The sequence below is a fragment of the Passer montanus genome, unplaced genomic scaffold, assembly GCF_014805655.1.
Source record: "Passer montanus isolate IOZ18808 unplaced genomic scaffold, ASM1480565v1 scaffold51, whole genome shotgun sequence".
In the NCBI taxonomy this organism is placed as follows: Eukaryota; Metazoa; Chordata; class Aves; order Passeriformes; family Passeridae; genus Passer; species Passer montanus.
In genome coordinates, this window is record NW_024370041.1 from 5,832,176 (window position 1) to 5,859,867 (window position 27,692).

Genomic DNA, 27,692 nt, shown 5'->3' on the forward strand with positions numbered 1-27,692 from the left:
CCGGAGCCGGATCGGGGCGGGGGTCGCGCCCGGAGCGGATCCGCGGCGCTCCGGGTGCCCCGGGCTCTGAAACACTGAGGAAAGAAAAAAATTAAAAAAAAATAAAATCCAAGATCCCCCCGCAACCCAGAAGTAAAACACGTGAATAAAGACTCATTGGGACGGGCCGCAGACCCCTTTCCCCAGGCGGCAGGTCGGGGGCCGGGCCGGCCCGGGCCGCGCTGGCCGCCCGCCCGCGCGGGGCCCTGATAAAGCTATTTTGGAAGTGACCCCTCGGGCGGCCGGAGCGCGGGGCGGGCGCAGCGAGCCGGCGCAGCTGTCCGGAATCATGACTGAAGATGACGGATTCCGTGGTGGTGGAGGGTCACGTCAAGTTGAGAGACGGAAAAAAGGTCCCCGCTCCCGGCGCCCCTTCGGCCCGCGGGGGTCCCCTTGTCCCGAGGGGAGAGAGCCCGCTCTCCCCCGCGCGGCCCCGGCTAACCCTGTCCCTTTGCCTCTCGTTGCAGTGGAAGAGCAGGTGGCTGGTGCTGCGCAAGCCCTCCCCGGTGGCAGGTAAGCGGGGCCCGGCGGTGGGGACGGGGCTCGGGGCCCCGCAGCTTGCCTGGCTCCCCGGGGCCAGTGCCCGCAGAGCCCTCGGCGGGGCCGCCCCAGAGCGGCGCTGCCCGGGGGCCGCGTCCGGCCTGGGGGCGAGCTCCTGCGCTCACTAAAAACAACGGGAAAAGTGACTTTCCAAGGCTTTTCTTTCTCTTTTTATTTTTTTATTTTTTATTTTTAATTTTTTTAAATTTTCTTCTTCTTTTTTTTTTTTTTAATTTTGTATGGTTGAACTTATTTGTTCAGGGTGGTTGCTGGCTGTGAAAAAAAAAAAAAAAAAACCCAAAAAACAAACCAAAACCAGGAAAAAAAAAACCACCAAAAAAACCCCCCTGACATTGTAAGCTTGGTAGTTATTTTCGATCAGTGTTTTGACAGAAATTATCACTTCGATTTAAAAATAAAATGACATTTTGAATTGAGGAAAAAAAAAAAAAAAGATCGTTTCCATGCTTCTGAAGGGGAAATTGAAAACCTTACACAGAGCTGATGTTTTACTGCTGCAGAGGGAAAAGTAGGCTTCAGGTTACCCCATCTGTTCCCAAGAGGGAAAACATTTGGGCCCAAAAGTATATCTTTCCAGGGCTAAATGTTGCTTACACTTGGAAAATGTGAATCTGAACTGCTGCAGGATGGATTTTGGCAGCCTTTCGTGGCTCTTGCTAGGAAGACTGAAGGCTTTTGAGTAATTCTTTGTTACCTGAGTTGTTACAGTAATATTTAAGTGTTTTAAGTACCTTTATCTCATCTAAATCTGTGAAACTTCCGTGTGTGAAAGGGCATCTGTTGGTCTAAGAGCTAGTACATAGACCTGTGTACATGGGCCTGAGTTTCTATTGTGAATAAGCCAGCTTTGAAGGCTGTAGATGGTGGAGCCTGACGATTTTTATTCTAGCTAAATTAGCCAGGTTTACTAAAAAAGCCCCTGGTGATTTGCTGTTCTTGGTATGTAAACCATAGCCGTTCTTCAGACACACAACTGTATCACAGAATGTTTAAATACCATGGCTGCAGCTGTTTTTGCCAACAGGTGCACTAAGACAATTGGGAATGCATGCAAAGCTGCATTAGTTAGCAGACAGTTTGGTCTTTCAGTCATTTTTCATCTCTGTGGACGGAGATTTTGCCAGTCCCTTACCCAGCTGAGAGTTGCAGGGCACCTTAGTGGGGCTGGGAGCACCACCCCCAGTATTTATAAAATGGTGTGTGGGGGTCTTTTGTGGTTTGTAGCTCAGCTTAAGCTGTGCATGTTGCAGCTTTGATATTGACCATTAATTTCATCTACATCTGAGTGCTGTGTGATAGAAATGAATGTGGGGGAAAGAAGGCTGCTTTTGTCATAAATTCAAAAGGTGGGAGAGGTGACTGCCCTTTCCTTTTGGGTTTGCTTGTGAAATGCTTGCTTTCCCCATGGGGCCGTGGCACTTGAATGAGTTTCTGCCATTGCATAGTTACTGTGTAATAAACACCTCTGGGAAGTGGTCAGTAACAACTGGTGACACAAGCAAACACTAAAAAATAAATAAATAAAAGAAGGTGTGGCACATAATGATTTTTAGCCATGGCTGCTGTGTAGTATTTAACCGGGAAACCTGAGCTGACAGGAGCGATCTCGCAGCGCAGTCTGCTTGCCATTTAGTGGTTGGGTAATCTATGAGCTACTGTAAGAATTTCATTTGTGGTTCAGTATGTTCTAATGAAAATACAGACAACAATAGCCTCTCGGTCTTTAGAGTCTGTAATGTGGACAGCTATCCTAGCATAGCTCCCAATGCTCTGAATTAATGAGTCAGTCCCCACCGGACTCAGGAGAGGATCCGAAATGCCACTGGACTTTGAATAAAATAGGGAAGATTTATTGCTGACCTCCTTATTTTTGAGCCTGCAGTTTAACCCTTAGAACATGCCTTCAGTGTTTGCTTCCTGGAAACAAGGACTATGAACTACCTGGGGTGGGCTGGGAGAAGAAATCAGAGTTTTACATTGACTTGGTTAAGCTGATCCTGCAGTTGTCTAAAGCTCCTTTATATTGCAGCAGAGTGCTGAGAATTTTGTTCTGGTCTGTGCTCTGCATCATCATCTCTGACAGTTTTGCTCCTTTTAGACTGTTTGCTCATGCTGGTGTACAAGGATAAATCTGAACGAGCAAAAGGGCATAAGGAGAGGAGCAGCATGACCTTAGAAGACATCTGTGGCTTGGATCCTGGGCTCCCCTATGAGGGCCTGAATCACACGCTCGCAATCATCTGTCTGTCCCAAGTTGTGATGCTGGGATTTGAGAACAAGGAAACCATGTACGCGTGGGATGTGCGAATACGCTACAGTTTGGGGGAAGGTAACCTTTGTCTTCTCATGCTGTTTCTTTCTGGTTTTTTTTTTTTTTTTTTCTCCCACAGGGTAAAAATCCAAAGAAAAGTGACGCTAAAATGCAAACGAAACTGTACAGTTCAGGACAGGATTGTCACTCACTTGAGAGTGGACAAACAGTTTTCCCCCTTACATGTTAAAGCAGGTATCCCTTCCAATAGGTTTTGACTACAGTACCACCCAGTACTTGGATAACTGTGACATCTCTTAACCTGGGGTTTTGATATGGTGTGTAGCCTTGAAACAAAGTGATCAAACTTCTGATTGTGGTCCTACAACTGACTCAGGGATTCTGGCCAAAGGACTCGGGGAGGCTGAAATAAGAGATGCAAAGTCCTGAGCAGAACTTTGCCAGTTCATGCCCAGTTTGCTGAGCTGCCTACTGGGTGTTGCATTGATAATTCTCATTGCTGCTAGTGTGCCATTTCAGAAAGAGACTTTTTTGCACTAAGGTGTGTCATCATACACCTTCTTTCCAGCTAACTTCACCTTTCTCTTTCCTCCTATTATATTTTCTTGGTTAGCAGCTCTAAAATGTACTGTGGTGAACAAAGAGTGATAATGTTGGTAATCCATAGTATCTGTCTTATGTTTGTTTAGTCATAACTAGGGAAGGAGGGTAGGTGTGTGGGAGACACACATTAGCAATCTTTATCATTTGTTACATATGCTCTGCCATCTGTTGGGTTTGTGGGCTCGTTCCTTTGCAGTACATATGTAGAAAGATGGCCTGGGAATTTTACAGTAAAAATATGTAGAACTATAAGAAGTGAGATGTGTGGATGTACCTCTCAGGGCTATCAAATATGAAGCCTTGCATAACAGGAAAGGTTAGAGGGGTTGCTGAACAATAGGAGCATGAGTAGCTGGAGTGGTTTTGCACTTTGATGATACAGTTCTGTTGTCTTCCAGGGCTGTTTTGCTGGGGGGTTTTTGTTTTGTTTGTTGGGTTTTTGTTTTGTTTTTTTGACTAGGTTTGGAATCTATATATAGCATAGACTTGTCCTAAAAGCTGAAGGAGTACTTGAATATAACAGAGTAGGTCTGTTTTTTTATGATCTTGCACTGATGTAGTGCTGGAGTAATCTCAGTCTGGGTGAGAGGGTTATGGTTGGGATTGGAGGACATGGAAAAGCTGCAAAGAGTTTTTTTAAGGAAAGCTGTGAATGAGGTAGGAGTAGATACTGGATTATGATATGTGCAACCATGGAGTAAAGGTGAAGTGGGAGTGTGTGTGGAAGTGAAGAAATGTAGAATTAAGAAAACAAGTGTAATTGGTTGAACTGCCAATAAATTAGTATAAAGTTAATTGCAAAAAAAACTTGGGGGGGGGGCGGAGAATAAACCAAAGCACTGAAACTTTTTTCAGAATTTTGTCTTTCAATGCATGTTCAATTAGGAGAACAAAGTCAAAGGGAGTCTAGTTTGAGTATAGAAGAATAGAAAAGAGAGAAGATGTAGATGAAGAGAGGACAGTGACTGGTGTTTTTTCTTAAAGTGTAGCAAGGGTGCCTTTGTGTGCCTTGAAAATAAGGTAGCTGGATGATAAAAATAGGCTAGGGAGAGATGACCTCAGAGTCTGGGAAGCAAAAAAAAAAAGTGAAAGGAGCTGACAGTGTTCTTGAATGAAGACTGCAGAATGGAGGTGTTCATACTGGAGTTCCCAGTGTTTTCTCTCAGTTTTTAGCAGATGAGGTGGATATGATTCCTGGAATGTGCTTGGGCTCATAACTCATTTTGAGAAGTTAGCATGCTGCAGGTCAGTGCATAGCTGTGAAAAATAAAAAATGGGCTGAATCAAGTGGTGGATTGAAGTAGTGTTTTTGTTCAGAGATATACTCAGCTATGTGTCTTTGCAATTTTTTTTATAGAGTAAGAAAAGTCAAAGGCTGCGGAGAATTTTGAAAAAAATTCCAATTTACCAAGAAAGCAGTGTATGAAAAAGGTTTTATTTTTAAAAATGCCTTTCCTTTTACTTAGGCTTCATTCAGATTTGGGTATGCTGTATTTTAACAGTGGTCTAGAACTTGTGCTGGAGCTCTTTGTTTTCAGCAGCTGTTGTAACTTGCAACTGATTGTGTGAAGAATGGGCTTCATTCCTCTATTGTGAAGGAGAAAGAATCCTGATGCTGCTTCTCCCATGATTCAATTGCCAGCAAAATACTGGGCAGAGTTAACTGGCAGGAGGAGTACAAATGGCATTAAAGATTGCTTTCTGAGCATTATTGATCATGATGGTTTTGCTGTCTTTTTGATAGCTGATGTTTAAGCAGGTTGCGTAACAACTTCGTGCCCAAAAGGGGACATGGTGTGACTATTGATTTGCTCCCTAGCAGTGCTACTGGCAGAGCTGTAAGCAGAGCTGTGGTTAGTTAGATCTATCTCTGTCTCCTTGCACATTTCACTCGAATGACTTTGTGGCTAATTCTGCTGGAGCCTCAGGGAACTTAGCAAATGCATGTCATAGATGAGGAGTTGGCTTACAGCTCGGATCGTGACTAAGAATACAGCAAGCAGTTAGATGAGAAGCAAGACTCAGACCCAGATGAAATTTGTGATGCTTGAGGAGGCATGGGCAAGAAACAGGGAAGAGTTGATGCAAGAACTGAGAGTACCTGGAAGTTACCCAGTAGATTTCATAGGCAGGGAGCTGTTTGTGTGATCTTTGATGCATAACCAAAACCTAAATCTATGTTGCTTCTTGATAAACACCACCAAAAACCTCCTCCTGGAAATTTAAGAGTCTGGATGCTTCTCTCTACCAAGACAGATGTTGTTTGGTTTTTTTTTTTTCAATTTGTTGTGGGTTTTTTGTTTTTATTTTGTTTGTTGGTTGATTTTTTTTTGTGTGTCTAATCACAATATGAAAGAAACTAGAGCAATAGTGGAGGTCAAAACAATTGTTTGGGAATTATATGTTGCTCACGTAAATTGTTCCCTTTGAAACACTGAGATTTGAGCCTTTGAAGTGATCCCAATAACTTACTGAGAATGCAATAGCTCTGGAAGAGAAAATGGGAGACCACCCTAGAACAACTACTTTAGGTAAGGATGCTGCAATTAGACAATACTGGAACTGGGATTTGAACCTGGATTTTGTAAACTTGAATGAGATAGGTGTTTCTTTTTCTTTCTCCACTCTTTTAAAATTCAGGATGTAAAATATGAAAAAATTAACTGACATCTAAAAGTGTTTGTTACTTATAAATCACTTAGTTTCCTAGTAATTTAAAATGTCCTGGCATCTACCATCACTAAGTCATGAAAGAATCACAAGGTGGAAAAATGTAATTTTCCTCATTTTACTGCTGGGGAGGAAGCGAAGCAGTTTATTAAAGGTTGCAGATGAGTCAGTGATAGATTTGTTAAGTTCTTTGAGCCTTGGCTTTTGGGCTCCTTCAACACCATTTTATTTTTGTGCATGCATGTGGGAAAGGAGAGACACAGGTTAGAGGAGCAGACAGAGAGCAATCCATGTAATGATGCAAAGATGGAAGAGGTAAGTGAAGTCTGGGCTGCATGATTGACTAATCTGAGATAGGGATTAGCCTGGAAGACAGGATAAATTAATGTAGCATTGCAACTTTAATAACTTGTAGCATTAGGCCAAGATATGGTGGATTTTTTCCAATCCTTAACTGGCATAATAGAGGGTAATGGCCTTACAACTACTTACATGTGGCTGTCTCTGCTCCACGTAGATCTTTTTGCCAGAGTCTCATGGTGCAGGCAGGGTTTGGTCCAAGTACCACAGCTGAACAGAATGACTTACATAACTCTTGTATATTCTGAAGTAATCTTTTTGTCCTTATTTGATAGTTCATAGATTTCAAGTCTTTGTAGCCCCTGGCACAAAGCTAGAGAGTGGGCCTGCTACCCTGCATTTCTGCAATGACATCCTTGTCCTGGTGAAAGATGTTCCTCCCAGTGTCATGGGGCAGTGGAAGCTCTCGGATCTGCGTCGCTACGGGGCTGTCCCGAACGGATTCATCTTTGAAGGGGGCACCAGGTGCGGCTTCTGTAAGTACAAATGGAACCTGTCCTCCAGATGTTGCTTGGTGCCTTTTGCAGAAATGTAAATGCACTCTCATTCCAAGTGGAGTCTGCAGAACCAGCTGTGCTACTTTGTCAAACAGGCAGCCTCTTATCAGAGGGTCTGTTCTGAGTAGATTTCTGCAGGCTTCAACCCGGTGTTCATGAGAGATGTCACCGTGTGCAGTCCTGGCTAAAAATTGCCCTGTGGCTCTCCAGAAGATGTTTAGTCAAAAGCTGCTATTGAATACAGGGCAAAAATAAGGTAATGAAATTTTATGGCTTGTGTTATGGAAGAGATAAGGTAAAATGGCTTAATGTTCAGATTATTAAATTATGATTAATTATTTTGTTGTTTGCTGAGGGGAAAGTGATGTGGAACTTTAAGGTTACAGGCAGCATCAATGTTCTCATTTTGTTAATGCTAATTTCTAAATCCCATAGAGGATTTTTTACTCCTTAAAGTTAGAACAACTTTCTGGTCCCTTCCCTATTAGCAGCTTTGTAACTGTGGGGTGGAACCATGTGATTTTTGGCATCAAAATGAAAGCAAGCAAGCTGAGGCTAGTTTCCATAGCCCAGTAAATAAGATACACTATTATATGGAGATGAATCTCATGGCCAATTTAGGACTTCTCAAATTTTCACTTCAGATAAAATGTATGCAAGATCTGAAAAGGATAGTTAATAAATGCACAAGTATAATAACATATAATTAGGTTTTTATTAATAAGGTTTTAATTTCATAAGCAGGATTTGAAGCCATGCTGAATTGATGGCCTGTGAGCACAGATGGATGTGCAGATTGCCAGTTTGGATCTGAAGTTGTTTGACTTGCATACTTTTTTCAATAAACAAACTGAAAAATTAGATTTCAGAGTTGATCCAATTCCAAATATATTCCTCCTGGGACTTGCATACTGTTGCTCTGCATGTAAATTCTGGTTGCTCTACTTCTATGGAGTGGAAACCCAACTTCCTGACCTCTTTCTGACCTGATGGAGGGTGTGGCCAGGTGGGGATTGGTCTCTTCTCCCAGGCAACAAGGGACATGATGAGAGGAAGTGGCTCCAGGCTGTGCCAGAGGAGGTTTAGGTTGGGCTTTGGGAGGAATTTCTACACAGGAAGGGTTGTCAAGCATTGAAATGAGATGCCTGGAGAGGTGGTGAAATCAGCATCCCTGAAGGTGTTTAAGAAATGACTGGACATGGCACTTAGTTGACATGGTGGTGTCTAGTGAAAGGCTGGATTGTGTCAGGATCTTTTCCAGCCTCAGTGATTCTGTGAAATGAGGAACTGTAGGTGATGGAACCTGAATTATTTGTGGTGGTTTTTCTGTTTTTTCCTCCCATAAGCTTATGCTAGTTTCTGGTGAGAAACAGGAGGTCATCAATAGCTCTCCTGTGTACGTGCTTTTAAAAATATGAAATTATTATTTTTTAAGGTTACAAGTGAACCGAATTAGAAAAGTGCTTTGGAAAAGGTCCCACTACCTGTGGATCATTCTTAAAAAGTGTGTGTGTTGATAGCTGAGACCTTTCAGTTGCCATGAAAGGGTTTTTGTCTTCCCCCTGCATGTATGCTTTCACAGAGAAGAACAGCATAGTCAATCATAGTCAATTTGGTGCAAAATAGCCTGCCACAGTTGGAAACTCTTTACAAGTTCAAGCTGATCTTGTTAAAAGAGTTGTTGCCCCTAACTAGGCAGTCAAACATATCCGCAGGCATAACAACATTTAAATATGTGTTTAGTCTAAACACTTGATTTAATATTGCCACTATAAGAAAAGGCTTTTTGAAAATAGAACCTAAAGAAAAATATAACTCTGGTTATTCTAGACAGAAGTGTGTTGCTAAAGAGAAATACCATCTTTGTTCAGATATCTTTTACCTCAGTCCTCTGGAATTCTTGAGGCAAACAAGTAGTGTTGAGGAAAAAAAAACCTGATATGTTATTACAGAAGTTGTTTTAATTCCTAAATAAAAGCACTCTCCATTACCCTGTCATGTAAGTGTAATATAATATTATGCAGACTCTGTTATTAATGTTACTTTCCTACAGGTTAAACCATATCTTTGCTCACACTCATCCTGTGGAGCTCTGAATGCAGAGGATTAGTGAATTTAAGGTTTAAATATCACTGTAATAGATACCTAATTAAAAGGAACCAATAATCTTGTGGTTCAGTTGCCTCTCCATAATAAAAGACATGAAGTCTCAAACTGAAGCAGAGTTTTTTTGGGTATATCTGTGGTAGAACTGAGATTTAAAAGGATATGAATTTGTTTTAGTTTTCTGTTTCTTGCTTCGTCACAAAAATTTGTATAAAGATAAAACACTTCATTATGTTCTGTTGCTTAGTACAGGTTTAGTTTAACTTCAAAGGCTTTGGTACTCAATCCAGGAAGAGGGAAACCATCTGAGATAATGCTGAGATTTCAAACATTAAATCTAGGTGCATTTTTAAGATGGTTCACACAAGTTTATTCATAAATAGGAAGAAGAGCATTAACATTCTGAACTCCTCGTGCTCTTAAAATCACAATTGTACTGCTAGAGATTAAAATTTTTTTCTGCTTCTGAAAGCTGCAGATAACTTATTTTCTGGGCCAAAATTTTGTTCTCTCTGTAGCTGAAGCTTAGTCACACACCGTTTGCAAAAAAGCTGGTGTCTTGGCCTAGCAGTCAGTTGAGAGGTTTACATGGAGGAACAGGCTGGAGAAAAGGAGCCTCTCACTTTGCCAAGTTCCCAGCTGAATTAGTGGGCACTAGTTAAAATGACCAGTTGCCAGGAAAATCTTCACTTGGAGGTCAGTGTGAAAAAATCAAGTAGGGTAATAAAAGGGCACATTAACACCATGAGAATTCAGGCTCTCCAATGTTCAAGTGCTTCAGGATTAGCTGTCAGAGCCTGGTTTAAAGCTGCCTGATATTTTCTGACAGCATCTCCTTGAGGAAAGGAACTTGTGGGACCCTTAGTGCCCTTTGAAAGAACAAATGCTAATTGCAGGTTAAGCAGGAATATTTCTGTGATTGTTTTGGTGTTTTGATAAAATTTGGTAATTTCTTCCTTCTTTCCTTTCTTGTTTCCCCTTCTGCATTTATTTGAAATTTAGAAGTAATTGGAGTGGTTAAACTGGGGCAAGATCTGGAATTTTTGTAAAAATCCTGGGTTGCATAGATTAAAACTTCTGTTTATATGCAGATATTCTGTGCTGTCTCCTACTTAGGCCTACAGCAGGCAACCAACATTATCTCTATTTATCTATTTTTAGTTGTCATGCCCATATCTTAGTTGGCAATAATAGGAATACTCTGTCATTTTCCCACAGAGAGGAGCAGTGTGAGGTCCCCTCTGAAGGGGTCTGCTCAAGGCCAGGGTTGGGATGTACATGCTGATTGCCATGGAATGAGCTGCTGTGCTTCCTGCCTGTCCTGCAGCTAAAAGGCTTCAGGCTCTAGTATTGTCTGGCACCTGTTAGGAGTAATAATTAGTGGGAAAGAACTGAGTCTTCCTCCCTAGTTTCACACACACTACAGAGATTGAAGTAATTTTTGGCTATTGTCCATTTTTAAAGTGTTTTTGGCCATGGATTTGCTTTTTTAATGTGATGGGTTAAAATCAACATAAGCAAGATTAAGTAGTACTTGGAAGTTCTATGGAACTGGCAACTTGTCCTGCGTGTTTGAGGGACTGTACAATGCTGCCAGAGAGGACTGGCTGAGTGTTTCAGTCTTGTGCAAGTGGTTGGAGGCTGCTTTTCACCAAATCTCATAGCCCATGGAGAGAGCTGAGTGAGCTCTTCTGTCTGGTGAACAGCTGCATGGTATTACACTGTGCATATCACACATTCCTTGGCTTCTAAATGCCTGTGCACCAAACCAGTTCCAACATATGACTGAGATATGTAATTTCCAGTAGTGAATTTCTCAATTTTCTCAAGAAAGGAGAAAAGAAATGTAAACACTTGCTTTTATGTATGCTTTAGTTAAGCTCTACCTACTCATTCATCTCCCTTTATGTTTTTTGTAAGAATCTTCAGGCTTCTTCCTTCCCTTGCAATCTAGTTCTACCTACCACAACTAGAAAGAAAATGTTTCCTGTGAAAGTCAGTCAGCAATTAAGGTGCTCATATGAATAATAGAACCTACAAAGAGATTACTGTCTTTTTCTGTTGGATTTGTGTCCGCGTGCATGTGGACATACACTCTTTGCAGTGGTTATATAAAGGTCATCACATTTGGTTTTGGGATTTCCAAATGACTGATAGTTATTTGCAGAAAAAATCCTTTGAGTTAAGCAGCCAGCTCACATGCACACATTTACTTTCTTTGTTTCCATTAAAGTCAAAGGCTTGAAGAGCCTCTTAGGAGTTTAAGTAGCTCTTGACAAAGGTGATAAAAGAATGAAGTGGTCCAGATGTACTCCTTATGTACAGAAGTATTTGAGGAATCTTTTCTTTGCCCTGAGTGGCAACAGGGAGGTGTAGGATTCTGCTGAATTATCAAGCCACATAGTGTATCACTGTACTTGAGACCTGAATATCCTCTGCTATGTTGTGTCTATATCCTGCTTGCTTTTGATGCATGGCATGCAAGGGTCCTGTTCCTGTAGACTCTGTACTCTGTTCAGGGAGGAGAAGTCAGTTCAAAGAAAAAGCTGATTTTTAGATAATTCCTGAATGCACTGCACTCAGGAATTTTTTTTATCCTAATCCAATGTACTCTGACTTTGTCATCTCCTGGGGAGGGGAGATGGGGCAAGACTGCAAGTGAGTCACCAGCAGAAACCTTCTTGTCTGTCAGGCTGTGTGATTAGTGTTGTAATCTCCTAGATGGCCTCTGATCATGAAGCCACGGTGTGTTCATGTTTCTTTGGCTGCAGAATTATTGGTAGGTAAGATCTGAAGAGATGCAAATGTGGTGGAGAGACAAATCAAGTTATGAAGATGCCTCTGACAATGCTGTCTTGGATAGATTTAAGCAGAACTGGGAGAGACCTAAATGTGACATAAATTGAGAATGACAAATGAGTGTGGACCAGAATATGTTTTTCCTAGAGAGATTAGTTTACTGCTTGCTGGTGATACCTAATTAACTCAAATAGGTATTGTGGTTTGTGGTCCACTCTCCATTATCATTTGGTTTGAATCCCACAGCCCTTTGTCAAGCTGTCAAAAGTGTATCAATTTCTTAGGTGAAATGTGAGTATCCTGTTGGATATGACAGGGCATATGTTTGGAAAGTGATGGGAATGAAGTCATACTAGTCAAGATCAGCTCTGCTTCTTTGAGTAGAATTGGAAAAAATACAGATGCAACTTGGAATTAGCTAGAGACATGCAGAAGCCAAATATGTCCAGATTAGGGCCTGAGTCACAAGGAAGGTAATGTGCAAAACCCTGCTGCAGGTCTAAGATGTGATATTGGAGTTTTCTTGTATGCTTAGCTGTGGTGAAGTGGTAGCACTTCTTCAAGGTCTGTATACTAATTTAATTTCCCTTTTTGTCTGGTATTGAAGTTTTATTTCCCTGAAATTGCTGGTTACTGGGATGGTCTTTTGTCTGATGTTTTAAGATAATATTTTTTTTTTCCTCCAATGAGATTTATATTTGGACTGACAGTTTATGAAATATTCTGGGGAGCCCTTCTAGTCTTTTGTGTTGTTCATATGTCATGTGTCTTGGAGCTCATAACTTGTTTGTTTATTTAGTGAATCTCATTCTAATTTTGCTTGGGGCTATTCTTAATGAATGGAAAGCAAATATCAGAATAGAGCAAAGGGTAAAGATCTGATGACAACCTGTGGAGTTGTGTTACTTTCTGTTAATAATAGACACATAGGACTTAGTCTAGGAAAATTTATACTATAATCCAGCAATATAACCAAATTCTAATTTGTTGGCATATAAAAAGCTCCTCTTGCTTAAAAGTGGTTAAAAGTAGAATTAACTTGGTTCATTATTTTGAAGACACTTTAAGTATTCCTGACGCTTCCTGCATAGTTAAGTCTGACCTACACAATTTTAGGGGTAAATAAGAACAAAAGACCTAGACAGCTGTTGAGAATAAGGTGTCTGTTTTGACATTTAGGGGATATTGGAACTAGATGATCCTTAAGGTTCCTTCCAACCCAAGCCGTTCTATGGTTCTAGGACACTACTTTAACTGCCTGAATGTCATAAAATTAGCATGAATTATTAGACAGCTGTTGAATTTATATGTATGTTTGAGGTATGGTGTGTATGTGTTGACCTGAATTTTTTATTTCTTTTCCCAGGAGAATATCTTGTTGACTTCTTTTCATGGCTTACACTTAAAACTCTTTTGATTGCTATATTATAAATAGCTTCAGCTTAATATATTTTTAGTGTTTCCAGGTGAAAACCATACATGTTTATGTTGTGCTTTCTTGCAGGGGCTGGTGTTTTTTTCCTCTCTTGTGCTGAAGGGGAGCAGATCAGCTTTCTGTTTGACTGCATCGTCCGCGGCATCTCCCCGACCAAGGGCCCCTTTGGTCTGCGTCCAGTGCTCCCAGGTTAATACAGGAAGTACAGAGTAACCCAGTGAAGTAGGAGCTTGTCATGTCTCACACCCACTGCTGCTGGTGTGAGAGCAGCTCTCAGGCACTGAGGGTGTGCAGAGTGCAAAGTGGTTTTCATTCTGAAATGTCACTGTACAGATTTTTAAGCTGGATGTACCTGGTTTCCCCCTGCTGCTCTGGTTCATTCATGTTTCTGGTTATATTGTTAACTCCAGCCTTCTCTTATTTAACAGTACTGAAAGATGGCAATTTGAATTGAAAGGAATCCTAATGTTTTTAAACTTACACATTTAACTTGGATCCAGGTCTGCATTGCTATTTTGATAGTTTAATGGAAAACTAACTTTTGGAGCATTTGGAGTTTTTCCAAAACTAAGTTCTAAGTCTTGTGAGCCTTAGAAAACCTTGTCAAGCCTCCACATCACATTTACATTTTTCAACTTGAGCTTTTTTCCTGATGTCTGAGGATTAAATTCCTTTTCCTATTTTGTGGTAAGTGCTGCGTGTACTGCAATGTTTAAAGGTGGCATCATAATAAAGCCTATTTCCTTTTGATTTCAGCAGACGAAGTAAAGTATTGAGTCAGAATGACTCTGTCAGACAGGGCAAAAGTGTAGAAACGAGATTGCAGAAAATTGTCTGTGATTTGGTGGTGGCATACAGTAGGAATAGATTGCAGGAATGGTGAATGATGACCTGGGATTTGTGGAATACTTAGAGTTTGTGTAAGTGTTAGGCAGTTAATTAGTGTTCAGTAGGGTTTTATTGCTGTTATAAGGTTAAGGTAATTACAGGAAGGAAATGTGATGGAAAAGATTTAGCTTATTAGATCATTAGATGATGAGAAGCTTGTGAAAATAAATTATGAAAAAATAGATAATTACGGGAAGGAAATGTGATGGAAAAGATTAGATCTTCAGCTTATGAGATCATTAGATGATGAGAAGCTTGTGAAAATAAATTATAAAAAAATAGTTATTAGTTAAAAATTAGTAAATGCAGTAAACACAAGGCTCAGTTCATGTTGTCTTTCTCATGATTGTAAGGCAGAAGTAAGTTAAATAATCAAGCAGAATAGTAGACAAAAGTCATTCTTGTGTGATGATACATGTTTGCATTCAGTTAACTGGAGTGTTTTAAAAAAAGAAGCAAACAGAAAAAACCCAACAACAGAAACACAAAAATCAGTGTTTATGCTTAAAGCTTTGCTATTGAACACATTTTTCTGCATATCTAAAACTATGTGTGTATGTAAATATATATATACAACCCTAAGTCTTGTCAAACAAATTTTTGTCAAACAAAAATTTCTATCTGGAAAAATTAAGCATACAAACAACTATTCTGCTGGTTTTTTTTTATTATTATTTTAAATTTTAATTTTAGCACAATTTTTGAAGGTTCATTTTTCAGAAGCATGCAGGAGTAAATCTGCTTTCACATGTTAGTTATCTCTTCTGGTGTTTGTGGGTTGTTGTGCCACATACCACAATCTCTTCCCTCCTTCAGGAACTCTGACCTCACTGAGGTGCCTGAAGTGGATATGGAATGTCCTGGGGAGTATTTGGTGTTTTTTGTAAGAGAAGATCTTTTTCCTGAGGTCTTTCAATTTCTCTTCTGTGCTTGATGTACTTGTCATTAAAATCTCATCCACTTGATTTTGTCTCATTTCCCTGGCTAGGAGAAGTGTTTTGTCAAGAGTTGTGCTCGTGTACTTGCAGACTCCTTTGCCTTTATTTATCCAAGCTACCTTGAGCCCTCTAACTTTCATTCCTGTGTATTTTACCCTTTTCTCTTCCAGTTTGTTGTTTCTCCCTATGTACATGTTCCTTGGAAAAAAAAATAATACTCTTTATTTATTATCCCATGCAGAAGCTTGTACAGATCTGTTTAAGGCACACACAGATGTACAGTTCTGGTGATTCATCCATAAACTAATTTTCCTTATCAAGTGTGTTGTTACACAGAATGTACTGTATTGCTTGAAAAGGTCGAGTCTACCAGCTACACACCATGTGTCAGGTATTGAAATTCACTCAGCCTTTGAAAGCATCAGCTTGTAAACAGATTAATTATCTGCACACTTCAGGCAACTACATCAAAACTTCCAAACTGGGGATTCTACCAAGAAACCTCTTGTCTATATAATTCATATTTACTGCAGTGCAGAATGCTACACAGCTTCAACTGTACTTTATGTATGCAATATTCTGCTTCTGTGCAATTTAAAAGCTTTTAGAGAAACCTTCTTTTCACAGTTTGCTACTTGAATTTGGCATCTTGCCTTTGCCTGTGCCTTTCCAACTTAAACATGAGCTATGCTTGAAGCACTGTGGTATTTTCAAGCAAGGAAAACTCACAAAGGGCAGATGTACAGAGAAAGAATGTAATATGGTAAAAACAGTCACAGTGACAGTGTTGGACACCAACTCCCACAGCACAAATATAATCTATAGATGTTATATAATCAACGTAGTCTGTCCTTGTATTTGTAGGAAAGATGAATTAATTAAGCCAGTTGCTTCATGTATGAGCAGCTCAACAATGTGGTTAAAAAGGATGCTGAAATATTTGTGTTAGCATGAAATTAATAGGAGATGGTAGAGAATGGTTTGAAGAGGACTGAAAAATGACCAGTTTTCTTACTTGCTGTAGTGATTCTTAAACAAATGTAAAATAGCCAGTATCCAAAGGAAATTTGCAAACTGGCTGTGCAGGGGGTGTTTGCTCAAGGACAATATTCACATCTTCTTTTCAGGATTGTAGTTTTAAAAACTATATTTCCTTAAAAGCATGATGTTCTTATCACACGGATGTATGACTGCTGTATGTATTTTATGATGTAATCTGTAAAATATGCAATGAAAATCCAGTGCAGTGGAACTCATAAACTTGACTTGCCTGTGCATGGTTCCACAATCTGGTCTAATCTCTCAGCAGACCAGCTTTGAGCAGCCAGTCAGACTAGAGAACTCCTGAGATCCCCTCCAAAATGAATTGTTCCGTGATGTTTTGGAAATAAATTAAATTACTATTCTCACAATAAAAAAAAACAATTCTGTGTACACCCAAAATAAATTGGAAAAGGAAAAAGAAAATTGGATGTTTTATGTTTTTTACTTGTCGTACTTATTTTGGGAGTCCATTAACTTTTTAAAATTGTACCTCAGTAGTCCTATTGATACCTCCATTAGCAAATTGGAGGTTTTGATTTATTAAAAGCTGTGTGATCAGGTCTCATAAAACCCCCAGAGACAGAAGATGGGAATGTGAGGGTCATGTAGGTATAGGTATCTAGATATTTTTAGGAAGTGTAATATTTTAAATACAGGACTTGAGTGGTGGCTATGGATGGCTTGCTTTCCCTAGCTATTAGTTGGAAGAGAAGTGCTGTAACTGGCACCTAGCATGATCTCTTTTTTTTTTTTCCTTGAGGAGATATTTAGAAAACAGTCCAGAGAATTTACATTCTGTCTTGACAGAAGTCTAGATATGGACTTAGTAATGAATCTCTGATTGCAAGGTTTGTAATCTATACTAAATTGCGTGCTTATTATTTGGGAGATGTTGGTTTATCAGGTTTGTGTTGAACTCCTTTTTTTCACTAGCAAGATTCATCAGTTGAATGCCAAAACTGAACACAGCAAAGGCCCAAGAGCCCATCAGGGATATCTTTGATCAGTGGGCAGACCAGTACTCTCTATATCTGATTATGTGACAGTCTAGTCCTGCAGTCTGGAAAGAGCCCAGGTGTAATGTTGATAGTCTGGATGATCTCTTTTAATTCTGGAAGCTTTTTCAGGCTGCTTTGTGACTGACTGGAGAGCGTACACTTGCTGCTTGCTGAGGATCCATCTGATGCTCTTTATTTTTGTTGAAGCTTGATACACCTTTGGCTGTTGCAAGACAGCTCGGTGGCTGCCTTCTGCAGTATTTTTACCAAATGGATCCTCCTCAAACTTTTAGGACATCTTTTCATTCCTCCAGATATCTTACAAGGTGTGGAGAAGTTAGCAAGAAAGTGAGGGTCCAGGCCTGATTTGTAAATGTGCCTACAGTTACACTGGAAGAAAAGAGAGATTTTCAGCCTATCTTATTTAATTTTGTTTAACAAAGTAATTAACCAGTGTTGCATTTTAAAGGTGCATATAATCAATTAGGTAGCTGCTGACTAAACTGGATACAATACATTTTTTCCTGACAGGTGCTTATTGAACAATGCTGGAGCTTTGAATTACTATGACACTTTATTCGTATGTTACCAAAATATTCTAAATCTCCCACGATGAGCAGCTGATGTGGCTTTAATGAATACCCACCAACGTAATGTAAAAATAAAATCTCCAGCAGAGGCATTTTTAGTCCAGCTAAATTTGATGTAATCCTTCCCCTTTGCCCCAAAGCAGCATTTAAGAAGATTTCGATGACTGCCTCACATAAAAGATGATTTTCTTCATAGCAAGGGATCCATGTTTGATTGGAAAATTATAAAAAAAAAAGTATTAATTGAAGGACCTGAATGAATCACAGGACAGGATCCATTTGTTAACTGTTTGGGAAAGGAAGATACTAATTGTTCTTGGAGCTGCTCTCGGATGTTGTGTGGGCAGAAGCTGTTGGAACTTCCTTGGACAGCTGTCTCCGTACCGGTCAGGCTGCTTCTGTCCCCCTGAGTTACTAACATGGTAAATTGCCACTCAGTTCTTTAGAGGTTGTGTATTGGGGCATGAAAAAGGTAGAGGATTATGCCAGCAAATCCAACTTGTAGCATTATGGCCTAAAAAATGTATTGAAAAAAGGGTTATCACAACAGCACTTATGGGAGTCATAGGTTATGCACTCCAGTGAGGACTCATTCCTAAAAGGTGGCTGCCAGTGATTTCAGCCAGATCCTGTCAGAAAATGTCCTGATTAGAGCTTGGTCATCTGCAACCAAAATACTGGTACAAGAATCTGTTACTTCTGGGGATTAATGTTGTGTGTGTTTTCCATAGAAGTCTGGCTTATTAGCAGAGAAGATTAAAGATGAAACTAAGACTTAGGTAAGACTGATAGGTAATTACCTAAAACCTAGACTTTGTATGTTTGTCAGGTTTTGAAGTTGAACACATGAAGTGCAAACTTTTTGACTTCGACTTCCCTCCTACCTCATCTTGTATTTTATTATAAGCCAATTTTACAAGATCAGTTGTTTGACCATTTTTTAAAAATTATATATTTTTCTGTCTGTAAGAGGGACATCATTTACTCAAAAAAACTAGTTGTTGTGTAGGTGCCCTAGTTATGTTTTGAAAATCTGTATTTGTCAAGTAGTCATATTCTGAGGAAAGTGAAAGGACCATTCCTATTGAGAGTTCTTTGGTGCTGGAAGGGTTAGTGTCTGTTTCCATCTTTGACCAGTTTGCTGATCTGTTATGACAACTTTGTACTCAAAGTGCTTGTAGAATATCTTGGACCTTTTTTGGACATAAGGCATTTAACTGGATACAGCAAAGTAACTGGAAGAGAGGACATTGAAAAATAGGCAGCAGCTTGTAACACTCTATGCTACTGAGCAGATCTTTGCATGGACCTGTCTGGGTTGCACTATAGGTGCTGGTGGCCAAATGTTGAGTTTTCCTTTGGCAGAGGTCCATTGGAAGCACTGGGGGTTTCATTTGAATAAGCAGTTGCACAGGTTTGAACTAGTCAATGTCTAATGTGAACTGCCTTGCAGTGTAAATAGGAATGGACACCTAGCAAAATAATCCGCATCAAACAGTCCTATTTTCTGTCTGATCTGGGACACACAGAGGTCACAGACCCTGTTTGTCATGGGATTGTTGCCTTGTCCCTGTTAGAACACCCTTGGGTTCCAATGTGTGTTGTTATAGATGGATTGTGTATATCTTGGTTTTTCTGCTCATCTTACCCAGATTGCAGACTGCCGAAGATGGAAACCTCCTTGACATGAGAAAGAAAAGTTAGAAAGTTCAACATTGTCATTTCTGTTCCTACCTAGGACAGGTCAGAAAGGGAATTTGATTAGGGAGGAGAGGTGTGGCAGTTTGTTTCTTGGGGCAGTTGATAGTGTAGGGTGTTCTCATGGAGCTTTAGCTGAGCTGGCAGTGCTCCTTCCCCTGATTATGCGCTTGCTTTGATTGCTGTGTTGACAATATCAAAAGCGAGTATTTTATATTTATTATTATTTATTCACCAAAATACCTGGGGTGAAAATGAAACATTTTCTTTTGCCTTTCCAACTGTTTTTTGTCTCTCAATCACAACATTGTATAGCCTTTCTTATCCCTTTTCCCTCTCTTATTAAATGACTCAGTGTTTTTGTGGTGTGCTTCTACTGCCCATTTGATCAGATATACAAGAGCAGCAGTTGTGAGGAAGCTAATCTGTTTTTGCTGTCATTAATTACTTTCCTTGTGTATTAATAAGAATTACTGAAGTTTCTGATGGTGAACAAGTTAGCAGACCATATCCTTTGCAACTGCTGAACATGACATACTCATCAGTGCTATTTGAAGGAATCCTTAAGGTTTCTCTTGGGATAATGGTTATAATTACTTCCAACATCTGGTTTTATTGTTATGCCTGCTGGAAATAAAATTAGAGGAAACTGGCCTGTTTTACTGATGAGACTTCCACATTCTGTTTAACTTTCGGTCTTTCTGCTTTTTTTTGAATGTAATGAACTGCCTTCAGTGAAATAATCTCAGCTGGAATGGCAAGCTCACTAAAATGTATGGGGAAAATCCATAACAGTACATTGTAGAAGTTATATCATCCTAACTTGTCTTGTATTAAACATGAAGACAGAGAGCCACCAGGTTGCTTATTTTATCTCTGACGTCTGAACTTAATGACCGTCTCAACATCCTACTTGAAAGCAAAGTCTTTTGGATGATTTGGATTGGAAGATGTCAAGTTAATCCCTCTGATTCTGACTTTATGATGTAGATTTGTAAATTTCTAGGATAAAAAATTTGGTCTTTCTGAATGTTAAAATTCCCAGTGAATCCAGGACAGATTTTATGTGGGTCAAATTAGTTTTCAAGTCCTCTAGACTTGTTGGATGCTAATTTTTTCTGTAGCTATTGACTTTGGTGCTGTGCTCTTCAGTGTTGCCTTGTGGTAGCTGTTACAGACACTGGATATAATCTGAAAATGTTTGACACTTTTAAGTTACTGCGTAGCACGTGCCCAGGATGTGTGTTAAATCAGATTGTCCCATACATTTTCCCAATCAGCACTTCAAGCATAAGAATGTAATTTTCTCTTTCCTTATTTTTTATTTATTTTGCACATTACCTCCTTTATTTATTTATTTATTTTATGTTTCTTTTTAAAGATCCAAGTACAAACCCAGCCTATTCAGAAGAAAGATTGGCTCATGAAGCTTTGCAATTAGAAAAGCGCTTGAGCTTGCTGTCCCATACAAGTCGCCAAGGTAGTGGAGGTAAGAAATACCTTTAATTAAATAAAAATACTATGCTACGTTCCTTCCTGCCCAGGCTTTAAAATACTAGAGAAATGGTCAAGACATTTATTTGTTATGTGTCTTGTGAGGCAGTTCTCTAACAGCATTATCTGAAGTCCTTTGATGTTGATTGGAGTTTTTCAACTCAGCAGACTTAGTTTTGTGTCAAACACTATTGACCCAGGAAGACCATTTAGGATGCTGAGTCCTACTGAATTTTTGCATTTAAAACTTAAAAAGAACTGTGTTCATCAAATCTGATATCTGCTTAAGTACGTTAGTGCAGCCTGTGAGATGGACTCACTTGTATGGTTCACAGGTCAGGCTTACAGCAGATTTTGCAGTAGCACATAGGACTCCTGTGCTTTCCTCTGCTATCTGTACATGCCTTTTCTGGAGTTGTTAGTGTATCAAAGTAGAATTGGTGTTTAGCCTTAGTGCAGCCTGTGAGATAGACTCACTTGTATGGTTCACAGGTCAGGCCTTTAGCAAATTTTTGCAGTAGCACATAGGACTCCTGTGCTTTCCTCTGCTATCTGTACATGCCTTTTCTGGAGTTGTTAGTGTATCAAAGTAGAATTGGTGTTTAGCACAAGCCTAAAAATTGTCCCTGTGAAGATCCTCAGGAACTTCCTTATGTGCTTATATACATGTCCATGGCTGCTTTGGCCTAGACACTGCTGGGTAATGTGACTGAATTCCAGGGAGACTTCCTGAGGTTTTTCTTAATTAGCACATAACTGCTAGACTTAACTGAATGGATGGAAAAAGAATGAGACTTGATAGATGAGCATGCCTGTTTTTTTTTTTTAATTCAGTCCTTCTGGTCAGAAATCATGGCCCAACCTCATGTACAGTTTCTGCCTTTGTGCTACAGGAAAGTTCTGTATTTCTTTTGTATTTGTTTGGTTTTGTATTTGTTTGTTTGTGTGATGTTTGTGTTTTGTCCTTGTGCCCTTTCAAGACAATGTTTAATTTTTTTCACTCATATTCTGTCTTTGATGGCAGTAATTACCTGTTAAAGTGCCTTTCTTGCAACTATCATTGAAGAAAACTGTCTTGCAATATAGACATAAATGAATAGCAGAATATATTTTTGTATATAGATATGTAAACATTTTTATAACAGTATTATTTTTATTTGTACAGTGATGTATGACTGTATTTTGGTACAGCAACCCAATTAACTATATGAAAGCAAAATATGTTTGAAAAGAGGAGAGCTTGGTGCATAAACTTAAAAAATTTAGCCTCGAATGCATTATGTTCCACAACATGGTAGGGTTATGGCAAGGTAACATACCATTGCATTTTATTTTTCCTGTGGGGCTGTGAGTTATTGCAGGAATTCTGGCTTTCTGACGGCAGTTCCACTTACAAAAAGCAGATGGAATCTCAGGGCCCTTCCTGTTTGTACATACTTGCCATGCTTGAGTCTGTTGATTGTGTTTTAAACGTAGGTGGATGTGTTTCCTTCTTTCCTAGGAGATGATAGGAGTATTTCAAGCTCGTCTTCGGATACCAGCCACTCGGATGTGAGCGTTGGGAGCAGGCTGACAGTGTGGCCTGAGCAATCTTCAGCCAGCACCTCTCAGGAGAGCCATGGGCTGGCAGCTGCGAAGGGCATTCACCTGGGAGAAGAGAAGAACCTTCCAGAAGGGGCACGTGGCACCACTAAACCCCCTCCAAAGCCCCTCCGATCCAGACAGCTGCAGGAAATAGGTCGCCAGAGCTCTTCTGACAGTGGAATAGCTACTGGCAGTCACTCCTCCTACTCTGGGAGCTTTTCTTCCTATGCTGGGAGCTTAGACATTTGCCATGGTGATGAGTTTGGATCATTGCTAAGCTTGCCGTTGAACTTTCCTTCAGATCAGAGTCTATGTACTTGCCCTCACAGTGAGTCCCAGAGAGGTGTGGGATCAGAGTATCAGGTTCCCAGCTCTCTCAGACACGTTTATGATATACCCAGGAGTGTGTTACAGGCAGCTCCTAAAGAAGTGCAGCTGAAGAGTGCAGATTCCACGCTACCCAAGGACCAGGCCCTGCCAGCTCAAGGTGCCAGTGACCCAAGACTGCTACTACCACACTTGGAAGCACGGAGGGGACCTGAGCACAGCCAGCACAGAGGGAGGCCTTCATCCTTACTCACAGAAAGCAGCAAGGACTCAAGTGATGAAACATATGTGGATTTTGTTTCAAGGTGGTCAGACACAAAACCACAGGGACAGGTGTCAGACTCCAAAAGTAGTGAGCTGTCACCACCTGGTGGGGCCTCAGCTGACCCCTGTGACACATGTAGCCCCCACCTTGGGATGACAAGAGCTCTTTTTTCATCTTGTCCAATCTGTGGTGGACTAAAGGTAAATACCTAACACTGAGCGGATGCTAACGAACCTTAGTTAATAGAGCATGATCAATTTAAAGTTACCTAAGTTGTAGGTCATAAGTAATATTGTTTCCTTTATACTCTGCACAGGTAATAACTTTTTCTGTTGTTTATGCTGGAATGGAGAGGCTTAGTACATGATTTCTTCAAAATCTGTGCCTAGTCAAGGAAACACTGAACAATACAGACCACAACCAGTACTTTTAAATCGGCCAGTTTTGGCTTTGGGTACATTAAAGTGAAAGAGGAAAGTTTTGCAGCCACTTGATTTCTCATATAATGGCAAGCAAGCATGAAAGACACTGATCTGTCTTGCTGTGGGTATTTACAAAGAAGGAAGGGAGGATAAATAGTATATGCTGCTCTTAAGGAGATCTGAGTGCATACTTTTATTTTATTGATGTTTTTGTTTTCTTTGTCACTGTAGTTTGAACATACCTTGCACAAGAAGCCAGGTTAGACCTGTTTCTCACTGAGGAAACACAAAATAGTCAAGTCAGCATGGCAGTCTGGTTCTGTGACTGGCCAGTGACAGGTACTTCAGAGCAGGTACATAAAATTCCACTAGCAGTCTACAAACAGGACTGTTTATTTGCAGAAAAATTTATTTTTGACCACTGGTCACGTAAAGACTTAAACCTAAACTGTGGGGGTTCACTTGCCTTTCCAAACACATTTGCCAGTTCTTGTCTTTTTACGGGAGTAAGCTTTATACATTAATTATATATTGTATGAAATGTATCTGATTTTATCCATGCTGGAGAAGATTTTTTTTTTTTGGTGAATGTGTTTGCTAAACTTGAAGAAGGTAAAGCTGCTTGTATTAGTGAGCTTGTGACAGGCTGGGAAGGTTAGAGGGAGTGCTTAATTTAGGGAATGTGTGAAGCAAGGATTCAGCAAGAGAGACTTGTGCATGAAGAATTAAACACTGCCATTGAAGTGTGTGCATTTAATTAAATATGAGATTACATAAACCACTGCTATGAAAAGGGCTTGAATGCCCTTTTCATGATGAAAGAAAAATTAAAAGGTTATGAATTTGAGGGATTTTCTTCTCATGAGGTGTTTCATGCATTTGCATTGAGTGCCTTCATGTGTTTGGTAACATGGTAAGCTCTGTCTGCATGGGCCACTTGCACAGCCCCATCAGAGCACCTTGGATGTTACTGTGCCATGTGCCTGCAGCACTTGGCAGGTAGGGAGGCACTTGTGGGACATGTTTTCTGAGGCTGTGGTCAGTAGGATCAGTGATCTTCCAAGGCCATCCTTGCCAGCCACCTGCACCACGAGCCCTCTAGCCCAGTTCTGGAAGCTTGGCTGCAGGCAGTGGGGTGCACAGCCAACATCTGCTGTTGGCCTCCTGTGGCTGCTCCCTGTAGTCAGGGAGAATTTAGGAAAAATGGCCAGGATTGATTTCTGGAAGGGCTCTGCTTTGGGATTAGAAAGCTTAAAAGTGGCTTTGTTATAGACAGGGAGGAAAGAAGTAATTCAGCTACAATTAGCTCATGTGGTCTAAATGTTTCTGCGTGATCCGAATTGTCGGTTTAGATGTGAATTTGTCAGATCTTACTCTGGCTATCTGTGGAAGATGGGAAGCTGAAAGTGAGTGTTCCATTGGATATCTTCAAAATCATTAAAAGCTAAATTATGTCACTACAACTGCCTGTTGGCCCCAGTGACATAAATACCCACATCTTTTATTACAAAGTGCTGTCAAGTTTAATGGTGTTTCTAGCTGCCCTAATAAGTTGGCAAGAATTGTCTATACTTAAACAAATTTAGTGATAAACACTGGTGCAACATCTTACTGACTTTTGTTTTAGCATGAGATATGCACATCTGCTTTTTTTTTAAGAACCCATTTATATGCAGTCACAAAAGAAGTCTCATTAAATGGAATGATTCATGGGTTTGTTTTTACTTTTGAAAGAAAAAATAACCCTTTGATGCACTCTCTTGAACTGTCACAAATGAGTTATTTTAGCAGTATTTGATGGACACTGTCTTTGTTTCTCCTGACGAGTTCAGTGAAAGCACAAATCCACAGACTGTAACTAAAAAATAATTATTACTGCATGTACTTTGAACAGAATATATTTAAGTTAGGGCCAGGAAGAGCTGATTTATGGATTGATGAGAACACCAGGTTTTCATGTTTATTCAAATTCATGTTCAAAAAGCTTTAATGTGCCAGTGTTTGGAGTTCCTTTGCAATTTTGAGTTAAGCTGTTAATTAAATTGTATTAATGGCTTTTAAATGCCTACTATTTAAAGTGACCCGAGTAGAGGAAAGTCTGCAGCAGTAATTAAGGCTATAGGCATTTGTTTGTTTTGTGCCCTTTGGCACAAAAGGCAAATGGAGGTTAGGTTTGGGCATGTCGTGTGTGCATGTTGGAGTTCAGCATGTGAAGAGTTGGAGAGAGGTTGCAGGGTGAAGTTGTGCATATGTGGAGGGCCTGGTGGGGGTCCTGATGGGGATTGGCTTGTTAAGAACCACCTCCTCCTCTAATGACAAGGATGATGATGAAAACAGGGAGAACAGACCTGGGAAAGTGCCAGGGCTCAAACAGAAAACAGGACAAGGAAGCCTTTCTGTCATTCTGCATGAAAAATAGAACCAGCATGAAAAGAGTTACTAAATATTGCTTCTATTACTTGTATATTGTATTTCATATTAGACATTGGGGACTAAGAAGCAAGCATGCAGGGTGATTTGCTTTCTGTTGTATGTAATTGTGCTCTGCTCAAGGTGTCCTTTACAGATTTCCAAGGTGTGCTTTTGCTATGTTATTTGACCTAGTTGATTTCAGTGCTGTAGATGATTGCAGAGGTGAATTAATTGTCTATTGTAAGTATAATTTAAGCTCAGAATTGATTGTTACAATTTCTGAGTAAGCTGTAGAGATTTATTATTAGACTTTGCTTATTATGTTTTTAACAACTAATACTAATTTGATGAGTAGAATTTCATTGTATGCTTGTTGCTCTGTAACTTCCTTTGATGCTATAGTTTGAGAAATGTCAACTTTTTTATAGGGTTGTCTTTTTTTTTTACACCACCATTGTTTGTAATTTTTCTTAGAAGTCTGAAAAATAAAATTATTTTCCAACTGGTTTTGTCCTTTTCCATCTGACAAGTTCTGGATTTCATTTTGCTTTGCTTTTTATCCCCTGACCTTCTTCTTGCAAGTTGAATTAATATGGAGTGTTTATGGCTGTCTCTTCCTGCTACTTAGTGTTATACTCAAATAACTGTTGACAGCTCCAAATGTGCCTATTAGTAGGAATTACATTTATGTATGTCTAGCTCATGCTAAACTCATATTTATGTCAGTGGGAGTTCTTATTTATGTAGAAATATAGTCATGAGTACTGCTTTGGTAGTTAACTTGCTATGATAGAGGGGAAGAGAAGTTAGTTTGTGTGTGGCTGTTGTCATCAATCTCTCTTGGTATTCAGCCTCCAACTTGAGTTGATGATTTTAAAATACCAGGGCCTCCTTGGGGACAGTGTGGTCCCAAATTAGGAGCTAATCTACCCAAATTCTCTGTGAGGTATACTTGTATAATTCCTGCTACTACAGTGACTCTGTGCCTCCAACTTTGAATCTCCCAGCATATCTGTAGTAAGTGGAAATGTGGTGGTCTTTAGGGATAAAAGGGGTTTTATCCATCAGGTAGTGGGATCCACAGCACTGAGGGCTGAGAACCCTTCCCTACACAATCCAGGGAGGACTGGTACCTGCCTTGGGAGCGCGTGGATCTCAGTTTAAGTGAGGACTTGGTTTGGCTAGGTGGTAGGATATTTAACTCTTTTAGTCTGTCCTGTAGAAACGGCTTTATTTTGCGTTACAGCTCCATGGGAAGGCACGTGCATGCCTGGAGCAGGCTCTTTACTGCTGTGCTTGATCATGCAGCCCCACATCCCCCTTTCAGAGCTGGTTATCACCTGCAGCCTTGGGTGAGTGCAGAGTCTCTGGGTTCTAGAGAAACTGAATATCTGTGTGTCCCTTGTGCATTGTAGATTAGGGAGAGAGACTAAGCCTAGGGAGAAGCACAGCTGATGTGACTTCAGGCAGAGAAGGGGCTTGAACTCTGGAGCATCCTACACTGACTTCCCTGGTACTAATCTCACCAGGGTCATAGGCAGCCTGTCATTGGGTTAGGAATATAGCCTTAATCTTCCAAATCCTGTACCAGCCCTTAGCCATAGAGTTAGCTGGTGCTTCTCCTGTCATTACAGATACTGCTTTTGAAAGTGGTGAAAGAGAAGGCCTGTAAGGTGTTAACTTTCTTTGT

The 27,692-nt window shown here is 40.1% G+C and overlaps 1 protein-coding gene across 3 annotated transcripts; it reads left to right on the forward strand.

Annotated features, from left to right (window-relative positions):
* Positions 1-26,506, forward strand: DOK7 (docking protein 7). Of its 3 annotated transcripts, none has more exons than XM_039723832.1 (7): positions 14-392; positions 507-552; positions 2,684-2,929; positions 6,781-6,981; positions 13,412-13,531; positions 20,880-20,987; positions 22,494-26,506. In XM_039723832.1, exons 1-7 carry the CDS (start codon positions 339-341, stop codon positions 23,378-23,380), a joined length of 1,662 nt encoding a protein of 553 aa, XP_039579766.1. In that variant the 5' UTR covers positions 14-338; the 3' UTR covers positions 23,381-26,506. The 3 variants fall into 3 exon arrangements, with proteins under 3 accessions (XP_039579765.1, XP_039579766.1, XP_039579767.1); XM_039723833.1 differs by having other exon boundaries at positions 21-392; positions 2,699-2,929; XM_039723831.1 differs by having other exon boundaries at positions 1-552; positions 2,699-2,929.
* Positions 26,507-27,692: the final 1,186 nt, after the last annotated feature.

Excerpts from the sequence above, each read along its gene's own strand:
- DOK7 (XM_039723831.1), top strand. The coding sequence starts at position 339 with ATGACGGATTCCGTGGTGGTGGAGGGTCACGTCAAGTTGAGAGACGGA. Across the intron at positions 2,930-6,780 it reads ACGCTACAGTTTGGGGGAAG|TTCATAGATTTCAAGTCTTT; the intron begins GTAACCTTTGTC and ends CTTATTTGATAG. Across the intron at positions 6,982-13,411 it reads GGGCACCAGGTGCGGCTTCT|GGGCTGGTGTTTTTTTCCTC; the intron begins GTAAGTACAAAT and ends GCTTTCTTGCAG.